General features: G+C 40.0%; 1 protein-coding gene across 3 annotated transcripts in view; it reads left to right on the forward strand.

Moving 5' to 3' along the window:
• Nucleotides 1-13,719, forward strand: part of CNTN4 (contactin 4) — a 959,696-nt gene that overhangs the window by 624,292 nt on the left and 321,685 nt on the right. For all 3 annotated transcript variants that reach the window (XM_009444763.4, XM_009444772.4, XM_009444765.4), the window contains exon 4: nucleotides 11,149-11,275. In XM_009444763.4, the coding sequence (XP_009443038.2) occupies nucleotides 11,149-11,275 (127 nt within the window). The remainder of the gene's footprint in view (nucleotides 1-11,148; nucleotides 11,276-13,719) is intronic.

Here is a 13,719-nt window from a genome sequence, read left to right on the forward strand (position 1 = left end):
AGCATAAAAGAGAGGCATTTCCAGCATTTGATTTCAGAGCCATGCAAGTGCTCTTTTTTCCTTGGTTATCAGCTCTGGCAGCCACCTGGTGCTTAAAACAGCCTGATGTGGTTGCTGAAATTACCCTTCTCTGCCCTCCTTAAATAGTGGCTCATGATTGTAGATCACCTGCATCTGTAACCCAGGGTGCAACATTCTAATGCATATGCCTGCACCCCATCCCCAAATCTATGTAATCAGAAAGTTTGGGAAAGGCCACGGAATCCTATAGTCCTCATTTTTAACTGGCTCTCTGGGAGATTCTTTATGCGTACAAAGAATACACAAATGCATATTGAAGGCATTAGCACTGCTTTTGGTTAACGGTCTTTTCAAAAGGCCACCATTAAAGTGTATGAATTCCAGCTTGAATCTAACAGTCTCCAGAATGGCTTAGATTGTAGTTATATATATTTTTTTACAACAAGAAACTGTCCTGTGGTGGGGAAGGGCCTGGACAAGACACATGATGGAGTTTTCCATATGCATCCAGAAATACCAGAAGGGGTACAGTTCAAGGAAGCAGATTTTTAGGGAGTAGTTGATCCCGGTGGTGTTCAGGTTGAAGTACAGGCACAAAAATGAACAGTAAGTCCACAGAGAGAAGGCTTTTGCCTGCCACATTGCTGAAGACCAGTCTTGCTTGTATGTATTCACACACACACAAGTACATTTGGAGAAATGTCAAAAAGAAATAAGAATAGAACGAAGACCAATGACATGAAGAAATAACTCACTGAATAAATTGCTGTGTACCTTTCTATGAATACAGTGTTGATCAGGAGTTTCTTAGCTACAGCTGATAACAACTGCAACTCAGATTTGCTTAAATGAAGGCAATCATTAGCTCTCATATCTGAGAATCTTAGGGATGAAGCTTGCTTGGGATGGAACTTGTTCCAGAGCTGAAACGATGCCATCAGAACTCAGTCTGTCCCTATCCTTTAATTTTGCTCCTTTCTGTTTTGGCTTCATTCTCTTTTTAGGTTCTCTCTCTCTATGTGGGAGTCTTTGGAAGCTCCAGGCTTCCTTCTGGAAGCAATTCTAGACTACAAAAGGGTTTTTTCCTTGTAGTTTTATGAAAAGTCCTGCAGTGGAGTCTCATTAGCCAGGCTTTGGTCACCCATGCATGGGAACCAATTTAACCAAGAAAATGGAATATTAATTGGTCAGGCCAATTGATAATGGATGAATAAGTATTAATAATTTATCAATGCGAAGCAGTGTCATCTGCTACTCCTGACCTGTGCAGAGGATTTTAGTCTATCCGAACCACTTGAGTTGAAAGAGTAGGAGGGTTGGTTCACCAAAGAAAGAGTAGAATGCTCTTACCTAATGAGGAGCAGTGGATACCGAGGCAGAAATCACAGATGTCCACTACATAGTTATGCCAGTAGGGAAGCACCATTGAGTGAATTAGTGACCCTGATATCTCATTTACATTTCTCTAGCTAAAGCCAATCGATTTTATACATGTGTGTTTCTATACTTTTATTCTCATGAGTAAATAGTAATGCACCTAAATATAAATCAGAAAGTTTGCAGCAGTGGAGCATTGGGTTGTAAGGGTAGTATACTACTCTGTGTGGTATTGTAATGGTGGATCCATGTCCTAATACATTTGCCAGGACCACAGCACGTGCAATACATGATGAACCCTAATGTGAACTGTGGGCTTTAGTTAATATGAATGCATTCATATTGGCTCATCGATTGTAACAAATATAGCACAGGAATGCAAGATGTTAACAATACGGGAAACTGTGTGGAGAAGGAGTGTAGGCAAACTCTCTGTGCTCTGCTCCATTTTTCTGTAAACCTCAAACTGCTCTGAAAAAATAAAGTTCTATTAATTAAAAAGATAAAGTTAGCTCTAACTATTATTAGTCCTCTCTAGAGTAAACATTCCATGAGGGCAGGACAATGTCTGCTTTGCACACGGTTATGTCGCCTCCATGTAATATTGGAACTGGAATCCAATCTAGGCCCAGAAACTCTGATCAGAAGCCATTTGGGTCAGAAATGTTTGAGAATTTAAAATGTTTGTAATTTTAGAAGAGAAATATAGCCCGCAAAACATGCCCAGTGTTACATAATAGCATCCCCAGCTGAGTCTGGGTCAGCACTGCATAATCAAACGCATTTCTAATTCTGCAGCAAAGCATATGAATATTCACATTGAGTCTATAAATAGTCTCCCATCAGTTCCCATCAGTTCAGGTCAGTTTCTGCCTCCAAATGAGTTACAAAGTATTTGCATTTGTTGGAAATGCTTCTTTCTTGTCATAACTAGGGCTTGACGTCAGTATCACCCAATTACTTATTTTTAAAAGCGTCATTAATCCATTGTTCCTGGAATGTGTCAAGGTTTAAGATCAGGGTCAGAGTAGGATACGTTGATACAGCCCCACTGCTGTTCTTTTCCACTCCTACAAATCCTCGAGCAATGCACAATTTTTCTCCAAGGAGAGACCCTTTTTATCTCCCGGCACTTCCCCGTCCTACCACTGTTTCTAAGATCTGGCATTACAAACGATTAGGGCTTCATTATGTGTGACACAAATGCATGATGGTGGCAGCATTATTTTGTTAACAAGAGAACAAAGAAATAGTCTGAGAAGAGTTCACTTCTCATTTGGATTTTTTTCACTTTGTGCCTTCAGACGTACACCAGCTGTCGGTAGACTTCTCTGTTTCTTGCTGTTTAAAATGCTCATTTGAGGGGTTAAAAGAAGGAAGGCGGAAGCAATGACAAATGAAAGAAATGTTTACCCTTTAAGCAGGCATGTCTGTCTCCTCTAATATTTGCTTTGCCTCTGCTCTATTCAGCTGAACCACCGAATAGAATACTTATTCAATAGAAATGCTGTGTGTTGGCCAGTTTTTCAGGTAGGCACTTGGGTAAGGCCTTTGAACATGCCTTGCTGTCTGTCTTATAAATACTAACAACACTAAATTGTATTAGTAATGATAGTGTGACAGCTGTCCAATCATCATTTCTACAATCAGTGATTGAATTTTAAAGGAATTGTTGCACTCAGGAAAATCACTCTTACAGTATTTCATTTGTTTGTGAATTTCCTTAGGTTATTGCCCATACGTTTTATGAGTAATTTAGATCCACAGAGATGCTGCTGATCTTACAGTTTTTTAGCCAAAATGCATTTCCATAATCATTAGGAAGCCTGGAGGAGAAGGTTCACAGCCAGCAGGACACAGTGTGCCCTACGTGTGCCCTTCTTGGAACATGCTGGTGGTGGAATGAGTAATGGTTCTTCCCATTGGGTTCCCCCTTGGTGTGAGTGGTAAGGGAGAAAGTGAAATATGAGCAGGACACTGAGAGCACACCCAACAACCCAGCTTAGCAGAACAACTTCCCCTTCCTTTTCCCTGGTGACTTTGTTCTGCAATCTGATAAAGCAACACGTTCCCACTGATTACACACACGGAGCATTTACTCTCTTGATTGGTCAAGGGCTCTGCAGGATATAGGCAAAGCCACTCTGGTTTGCACCAGGATACTTCTGTGCATGCATAACGCAAAAATCTACCTACCCTTCAGATGCGACCCAGGTACAACTCATATCTAAACCCATGCAGTCTTCCCTGGCTGGTATTCTAAGCTTCTATTCAAGCCCTTGTGTTCCCCATTAGGTGTCCTAGAGTTTACTTCCCAAATGAAAATTGTTGCTCTTGAAGTGTTTCTACCCAAGACCAGGTGTTTAATCAAATAGCCCATTTGATGTCGTGGGAAGATTGACTGTATATCACAGTGCTGGGTTCTTGGCTGTTATGGCAGCACTTCATACCTGCCATTAGGATTAAGGGCTTAAACAACTTTCAGGTGCAACACCTGGGAACACCACAGCAATGACAAGTAGACTTGAACCTGGAATTTGTAGTTTTCTAAGATGAAATCATAATATTGCATTTTTGTTCTTTCCCAACAGAGTCAGTTGAATTTGCAACAGATGGAAATATTTCCAGCAAAAGAAAAGGATGCTGTTCTAAGGGTCATGCGGCGAAATGTGGCCTTCATCCCACGGAGTAGCCACAGAGTGATCTAGCACATAGAACAGAACTCTGCAGGGTAGTTTTTCTTCACTGGGATCCTAACCTGTTTAGAAATGAAAGTGGCCAGGCGCAGTGGCTCACGCCTGTAATCCTAGCACTTTGGGAGGCCAAGGCGGGCGGATCGCGAGGTCAGGAGATTGAGACCATCCTGGCTAACACAAAATCAACAAAAAATTAGCCGGGCGTGGTGGCAAGCGCCTGTATTTCCAGCTACTCGGGAGGCTAAGCAGGAGAATCGCTCAAACCTGGGAGGTGGAGGTTGCAGTGAGCCGAGATCGTGCCACTGCTCTCCAGCCTGGGCAGGAGTGAGACTCCATCTCAAAAAAAAAAAAAAAAAAAAAAAAGAAGAGAAAAGAAAAAAGAAAGTTGTCTGTGCTCAATTCATAACTAGTTTTAAAACTTTAGAATGCATAGGCCAGGAGCAGTGGCTCACGCCTGTAATCCCGGCACTTTGGGAAGCGAAGGCAGGCGGATCACAAGGTCAGGAGTTCGAGACCGGCCTGACCAACATGCTGAAACCCCATCTCTACTAAAAACAAAAAAAATTAGCCAGGCGTGGTGGCATGCGCCAGTAATACCAACTACTAAGAAGGCTGAGGCAGGAGAATCTCTTGAACCTGGGAGGCGGAGGTTGCAGTGAGCAGCGATCAAGCCACTGTACTCCAGCCTGAGTGACAGAGGGAGACCTCATCTCAAAAAATAAAATAAAATAAAATAAACTTTAGAATGCATAAAGATCAAGAGATGCTTGCTCAAATGCTGTTTTCTGAGTCCTGATAATTAGAATCCAGTAGGTCTGGGAGGGACTCAAGAATCTACCTGTTAACAAGCACTCTTAGCTAAGTTGATAGAGGTTCAGTATCCCTTATCTAAAATGCTTGAGACTGGAGGTGTTTCAGACTTTGGATTTTTTTTTGGAGGGGGGTGGTGGATCTTGGAATATTTGCATATATATAATGAGATATCCTCAGGATGACACCCAAGTCTAAACATGAAAATCATTAATGTTTCATATATACCTTATACCTATAGCCTGAAGGTGATTTATACAATGTTTTAAATAATTTTGTGCATGAAACAAAGTTTATACTTTGAACCATCCAGCACAGGTGTCACTATCTCATGTTGGCACTCAAAACGTTTTGGATTTTGGAACATTTCAGATTTTGGATTTTTGGATTAGGGATGCTCACCTGTTTCAGCCGGGAGGTTTCTTGACACACTTTGAGAAATAATTATTTTCGGTATAGTTTGACTTACCTTTTTTACTAAGTTGCTTTCTATGAAATGTTTATTTTGAGATTAGATCTACTGCCTGACTTGGTCCAGCTCCTAGGGTTGTTCACAGATGCCCTGTAAAAATAAAAATAAAAACCAAGAAACTACATTTAGCATCAGTGGAATTTTCCTAGCTCCACCCACCCTCTAGCTTCCTGCTTTATGCGTGTTATGTTTTTTTGACCTTTCCCTTGGAATCCAGATTTTGTGCTGTACTTGCTCCTGTGGGCTTGATATTTGGGCATCTGCCTCACTTCCTTGAGTTAACCATCACCTGAGATTCAGGCTTATTTTTCTCTGCTCAGCCCCAGAAAACCTCAGCCCAGCCCCATCCATTCAGATTCTCTTGCCCAGGCTGGCTTCCAGCAGCCTGAGTAGTATCCTGCTTCCCTGGGAGGGAAGTTCAGGAAAATGTGGAAGTGGGCCAAATTAATTAAAAGAAAAAAAAATAGAGATCATTGATGTTCCAATACAGCAAATAAATTAAGTGACACCCGGCTGCGGAGAGGTGCTTTATTACTGTTTTTCTTAGAGGGTTTTTTTTTTAAGTCAAAAAATATTTTGTTTCCATTACAGATGTGGTCATTTTTATTCTGTAACCTAGGAGAAGAATATTAAATAATATTTTCTAATAGAAAATTCTATGATTCTGTGCATCTCTTTCAGTAATCCAAAAATTTCAGATTAGCCCAGAGACACTATGTTTTACTTCTGGGACCCTTGTTTCTGGTCATGAAATCTGTGCTTTTTTCTGATAATCCAAAGATTTCCCACTCCTTGTTGAAGCATGAAAGCAGATTTTTTCAGCCTAGTCTTCTCCCTTCCCTTTATGAAGATGAGTTTATGCATCCTAATTCAAGATAATTACTGTGGTATGGAACTTTACAGAACACTGGTAGTCTGATAGAAGTTAGCCTAGTGACTGATTGTCAGGTACCTAGTTACCAAGGAGAAACGAACTCAGGAAATCATGAAATCATGATGTAACAGTATTGGTGCCTGCGCTAGATCCTCCAAGCTGTGTGTCAGATCAATGGTCTGGAATCCACAAGACTGTAGGTGAGCTGTTGGCAATCTTACTGCTCACGCCCTCATTCCTCATTCCTCCTCTTAACATGATTTTTAGGAATTCCTAGAAGGGTGGAAAATCATTGCCTTCCCCTCCTCTAATAATGTGAGCCCATGCCCCTAATTTCTCCAAGGCAGATGATGCCCTGGGGCGACTCTCACCCTTTTGGGGACCCAAGTGTAAAAACATTAATCCCAACATCCTGTCACTTAAATAAGAAGACATTCATTACTTACAAATAAATGGTAGTGGTTACAGTATAAATGCTGTGTATAGAAATGAAGACAAACTATAACTATAGGTCAGTGGACTATTGTGATCTCTAAGGATGCCTGCTCTTTGTCAATTCAGTGCAGTGCTTGTTGGGGAGGGTGGTGTCTCACAATTAGCTTCTGGAGTTCAACTACAAGTGTTCTAAGAAAGGGTTAGTTTATATGTCAGTCCTAGGCCTTGACACATTCATGTGAGTCAGTTTTATAACTTTCTGTTCCTGGATGCTTCCCTCTCAACTATTAGTCCAGGCAGGCATGTGCTAAAATTACCTCTCTAAATGTTATCAAGCAAAGATTTGTTGGTTAGACTTTGCCCCCCAAAAAATGTGTCTAGGAGTGGGTCTAAAACCGGTGTTGGCTGATGTTCTGTTCTTAGGAAATGGAGAGCCAGGAATAGAAGGATCTGTGTTAGTAGTTCTCAAACTTCAGTGTGCAAAAGAATCACCCAGAGAGCTAGGTTAAAGGGCAGATTAATGGACCCCAGATTCTTCTGGTGTAGTCAGTCTGGACTGAGGTTTGATAAAACAAGCATGGCATGATAATAATGCAGGTGGTCTACAGTCTAACTCGGAGACACATTGTATTATTAAATCTTGTCCTCTGTCATTTGCTGCGATGCTCTTTACCTCTTTAGACTGAAAATCACAGCCACTCTTCTGATTACATAGAACAACTTACTGTGATAAAAAAAAAAAAAAAAAGATGAACTTTATCTTCTAGGCTTTGAAAACGGTAAATGCAGTCTTTTGTATGTGCCTTCAAGACACTTGAAAGTCACTTTGTGGCTACCACACAGAGATAGAACAAACTTAGGGATGCCTCTCCCCCTGTTTCATCTCAGAACGCCTCTCTCAGGACTCTTTGTCTCACCCAGGCACCTCAAGGTTTTGGTGAAATAAAGCAACTCTTTTTTCTCAAAAACATTGTTAACCCTGGTCCAAAGGTTTAAAAGCTAGGATATCTGGGTTTTTTTAATACCTTGATAGCTAAACTTTCTAAAATTTCTCCCTTCATCTTTGTGAGCCCAAATAGCTCATGCACAAAAGCCTGTGGATTTCCTTCGATGAGAACTGAAATACTATTCCCTTTATGCTAATGTTAATTTTCAGGCAGTGAGCTTGGTTAACTATGAGAAAATAAAAACTTTAGATAGAATGCATTATTTATAGTGAATGCAAAGCATCATTATTATCAATTCTTGTTACAAAATACACAGAAAAAATATCTTTTTGTTATTTAAATATGGCATGGCTACATTGAGAAATAGTACAGATGTTAATCCACAGCCTCTCAGCTGCATCCTGAGTAATCATTATTACGTTTTATTCTTATTTGGAATTACTAGTAATAGACTCTATATTTCTGTATGAAATTCAAATCAGGGAACACCAATGAATTGAGATGATTGATATTATATATACACACACATAATTTTGGAATTGGGGACAACAATGGAAATATTTCTCTCTTAGAGAAAAATCCACCAAACTTGCTGCTTTATTAGTGATCTTGACGAATAACATGTTTCATTTACCTAGATGTGCCAAAAATCACTTAATTCTTTACTATTGAAATGAGCTCACATTTGACCAGTACCTAAATTTGTTTTGAAAATATCTGTGTAATTGTTAAAAATCTGAAATTGAAATGTAAATGTCTGGATTTTGAAATATCCAACTTTAAACACAAATTTTTTTTTAAAGTGCATGTTTCTGGTTTTTTCTTTTTTTTTTTTTTTTTTTTGAGACAGAGTCTCGCAGCATCGCCTGGGCTGGAGTGCAGTGTTGTGATCTCGGTTCACTGGAACCTCCGCCTCCCAGGTTCAAGAGATTCTCCTGCCTCAGCCTCCCGAGTGGCTGGGATTACAGGCCCACGCCACCATGCCCGGCTAATTTTTTTGAATTTTTAGTAGTGATGGGGTTTCACTATGTTGGCCAGACTGGTCTCAAATGCCTGACCTCATGATCCACCCGCCTCGGCCTCCCAAAGTGCTGGGATTACAGGTGTGAGCCACCGCGCCTGGCCATGTCTGTGTACTTTTATTCCATGATTTTATTTTGTGTGCTTTCATAAATCTTCTCTTTTTTGGTTGTTTTAACTTCTTATTGATGTGGTATTTTATAAATGGAGTAAGGAGAGACAGTGGTAGTGGTGATATGATTCATGACATCTTTGAATGCAAATTAAATGTGTAGGTACATGTGTGTTTATGGGAAAATATTCCTGGCTGTTTTCCCTGTCTTTGTTTTTTGTTGTTTTGTTTTGTTTTGAGATAGCGGCTTGGTTTGTTATCCAAGCTGGAGTGTGCTGGCAATGATCATGGCTCACTGCAGCCTTGATCCCCCCCAGATCAAGCCATCCTCCCACCTCAGCTTCCTGAGTAGCTGGGACTAGAGGCGCATGCCACCAAGCCCAGCTAATTTTTTAATTTTTGGTAGAGATAGGGTCTCCCTGTGTTGCTCAGGTTTGTCTTGAATCCCTGGGCTCAAGCAATCCTCCACGCCTCAGCCTCCCAGAGTGCTGGGATTCCAGGCTTGAGCCACGATGCCCAGCCTGTTTTCCCATTTTTAACTGATAAAGAATCGCTGGCCTAGTCTAATCTTATTGATTTATAGATGAAACACTTGAGGCATGTAGAGACTAGGTGATTTTCCTGAGGTCCTGGAGTTAGTATTTGACCCAAGGCATTGAAACTCAGTCCATGGTCCTTCTGAATCCTCACCCATCTCTTTCTCACAACAAGATCGTGGGCTGTCCTCAGTCCCCAGTAATAAGATAGAATTCTGTTTGGTCATTTTGTCTTCTTAACTTTTCTTCTATTTCAACCTTAGCATGAAGTGCTTTTTTTTTTTTTTTTTTTTTTTTGTCTGAGTTAAATGTTAAATGCCTTAGAAATTACCTTACCAGGCTTCACCTAGATCCCCAAACCAACTTTATTCTTTTTTCTCAATACTGATGCACCTGAATGAATTCAGTCTCATCCTATCACCTATCAACAAAAGGCTGGTTATGAAGTTTTTCCAGGATAGCAGTTGCAATTCTTGCCCTTCAAAATAATCACATATAAGGGGACTGCCAGTTGCAGGGGGATATTTAATATAACTTTACATCATAGCCTCTGGTGATTCTATCTTAAAACTCATCAGGCAGTGCCTAAGTAAGCTAATTGAATACATTAAAAATTGAAAAAAATACTTCAAAGTAAAGCAGATTCTTATTGATCACCGTGTGTTATATATACCACTGTACTTGGTACCACAAGAGATACAAAAATAGGTAAGATACAGTCATGCTTTCAAAGAGCTTATAATCCAAACAAGGGAAAATAAAGTGTACTCTATGTTAGGTGCACTTAGTAGAAAAAGATAAACGTCTTGGGAAATATAGTTTTAAAATTATATTAAAGAAAAAGGTTGAGGGTCTAGCAGAGTCTTCCAGGAAAAAGAATTTGAACTTGATTTTGAAAAATGAAAATCACTTTTGTGGGCATAAGCGGTGAGATGCATTTTGAACAATATTTATTGTGTGCATAGTCTAGAAGCATGTGTACTCGACACTGCCACTTAAGGTATGGTTTGTGGATCGTTCCAGTCTTTGAACTTTGTTACTGCTCCGTGACAAAATAAGTCTCATGCATCCACTTTCTCTTATTGAGAGAAAGCACTTAGAAATGCATGGCTGTTTAACATGGCTTCACCATCCAAGCACGTAATCAGTGGACTCAAATCATTGCACCTGTTATAGACCAGTTTGGGTGTTACTGAGTCATGTGTGGTACAAGCTATGTGACATTTATGCAAGGTAGACCATATATGGCTTCATAAGACGTTGGGAAAACAAAGAACCTGGTCCTTCACTGCAGATAATGCGAGAATAAAGACTGTAGGTTGTTCTTTATTTGCATACATAGTCATTTTGAGAAAGTGTTATGTATATTAGCAATACGGAGCTGTTACTCATTATTGACTTATTTACAGTATCGTCCTTTCTTCTTTCTAATTTTATCATCTCATTACAGCACAGAAAAAAATGTTAGCTTTATGACACTAGACAGCCATCCACAATGACAGTAGCACAAAAGGGATACGGGAAGCACAAAGTAAAGGGGTAGGCTAAAGACAAGCAGAACAATACGTAGAGGAGAGAAAGGGAGACGTCAAGCAGCCTGCGCCTGGAAGTTGTTAGTAAAATTAGTGACCAATGTGAAATAAGAGAGCTTATATTTTCACTTCATCATAATCCACAGAAGATTAACCTTCAATGGGAAATTTTCTTCCAGAAGCTGAAACACAGCCTGTTGTGCCTTACTATTTTTTGTTAATTTCTTTCTATTATTTTCCTTATGTTGTTGTTTCCTGTTGTTGTTCCTATTTGGAAGGGATTCTTCATTTTGGACATTTTCTCTTGTCATTTCAGATGATTCCACACTGCATGGCCCGATTTTTATTCAAGAACCAAGTCCTGTAATGTTCCCTTTGGATTCTGAGGAGAAAAAGGTGAAGCTCAATTGTGAAGTTAAAGGAAATCCAAAACCTCACATCAGGTTTGTTGATGTAAAAGCATGTGTTTCCATGCATATAGTTTCTGTTGTTAAAATCAACAAATACTTATACAACGCTGGTTACATAAAGAGCTTTTATTTATTTATTTTATTTTATTTTATATATTTATTTTTTGAGACCGAGTTTTGCTCTTGTTGCCCAGGCTGGAGTGTAATGGTGCGATCTCAGCTCACCACAGCCTCCGCCTCCCAGGTTCAAACGATTCTCCTGCCTCAGCCTCCCGAGTAGCTGGAATTACAGGCATGCACCACCACGCCCGGCTAATTTTGCATTTTTAGTAAAGACAGGGTTTCTCTATGTTGGTCAGGCTGGTCTTGAACTCCCAACCTCAGGTGATCCACCTGCTTCAGCCTCCCAAAGTGCTAGGATTACAGGCATGAGCCACCGCACCTGGCCCAAGAGCTTTTATTTATTTATTTATTTATTTATTTAGAGACAGAGTCTCGCTCTGTCAGGAGTGCAGTGTGCAACCACTGCTCACTGCAGCCTCTGCCTCCCAGGTTCAAGTGATTCTCCTGCCTCAGCCTCCTGAGTAGCTAGGATTACAGATGTGCGCCACCATGCCCAGCTAATCTTTGTATTTTTAGCAGAGACAGGATTTCATCATGTTGACCAGGCTGGTCTCGAATTCCTGACCTCAAGAGATCTGCTAGCCTGAGCCTCCCAAAGTGCTGGGATTACAAGCATGAGCCACCACGCCCAGCCATATTTTTATTTTTCGAGACAGGGTCTCCCTCTGTCACCCAGGCTGAAGTGGGTTGGCTCAGTCTCGGCTCACTACAACCTCCCCCTCCCGGGTTAAAGGGACTCTGGCACCTCAGCCTCCTGAGTAGCTGGGATTATAGGTTTGCACCACCATGCCCAGCTAGTTTTGGTATTTTCAGTAGAGATGGGGCTTCACCATGTTGGCCAAACTGGTCTCGTATTCCTGACCTCAAGTGATCTGCCCGCCTCGGCCTCCCAAAGTGCTGGGATTACAGGCATGAGCCACCACGCCCAGCCCGTAAAGAGCTTTTAGACAGGCATCATAGATATCCTGAAAGTCTAAGGAGATGATTGTTTCCTGAAAAGCTAAGTACCCAACCTCTGTTTTTCGTAGTGCTGGGAATTAAATATCCTGATTGACTTTCTCTTTGAAAACATTAACAATTCCTAACCACATATATTTAACTTAATAAACATATTTTAAACTATATCAGTAAACTGGCAGGAAAGTAAGAAATGTCAGAAGTCTACAAGTAAGTGGGTTTGGAACCGAAAGAAGTAAGCTGAACAATAAAGACAGTTTTCGTGTTAATAAACTACAAGTATGAATTGAGCTTTGGTTTTCATGGCTTCAGAGAACAGAGGTCACAAGACAAAGCCTAGACAACCCACAGGAGAATCCAACATGAGAACATCTCCCAGAATAAACCTGGGATACAAGGGCTACATCTTTACAGTAAATGTGAACAAGAAATAAGCTTGACTTCCAAAGAGACTCAAAAGCACAGGTAATTGTGTATTTCAAACATTAAACCTTAGTGGTTCTAGTAGCAGATGAAATACAACTGAAAAGAATTTGTAACCTGCAAGATAGGTCTGAAGAAATCCTCCGGAGGCAGCAGAAAGAGACAAAGAGAAGCAAAATACTTTAAAAAGAAAGAGAGAAAAAATGTCTAATCAGGATTCCAGAAGAAGCAACAAGAAAGACTGAGGCAGAAGCAATATTCAAAGAGAAGGCTAAGAATTTTCCAAACTAATTAAAACTTTCAAGCCGTAGCTATAGGAAGCCCAATGCACTTCAAGCAGTACAAATAAAAATGAAGCCACATCTAAAATAGTGAAATGGTAGAACACCGAGTCAAACAGATTATCATAAAAGTAACCAAACTTGTAATACAGATGACATTCAAAGAGATCACAAACTGGCAGCTGACTTCTCAATAGCAACAAAAAATCAGGAGACAGAAGATAAAATCTTCAGTACAGTGAGAGAAACTGTCAAATGTATGGATAGCCTAAATACTTCTTTTAAAGCAAAACAAAATAACTACATTTTTAGGCAGACAGCAACCAAAATCTGACTCCAGCAGACCCTCACTAAAGGAAATTCTAAAAGACATACTTGAGGCGGAAGAGAAATGATTCCAGATAGAAGAGCTGAGCTACAAGAATAAATAAGTAAAGCAAATGGTAAATGTTAGTAATTCCACAAAAAAATTTATTGCACAGAACAATAAAAATAATAAAAAGAATACTGTCTTGTGAAGATAAAAAGAAAAGTTAAAATTCATGACAACATTAGAAACAAATTTTTAAAAGATGTACTAGACAATGGATTGTCTATATGGTTAAAGAAATAAAATTGGAACCCTACTGCACAGCATACACAAAAATCAATTCCAAGTGTGTAGAAGACCTAAATGGGAAATTTGCAATACTT

Source organism: Pan troglodytes, chromosome 2 (genome assembly GCF_028858775.2).
Source record: "Pan troglodytes isolate AG18354 chromosome 2, NHGRI_mPanTro3-v2.0_pri, whole genome shotgun sequence".
NCBI lineage: Eukaryota > Metazoa > Chordata > Mammalia > Primates > Hominidae > Pan > Pan troglodytes.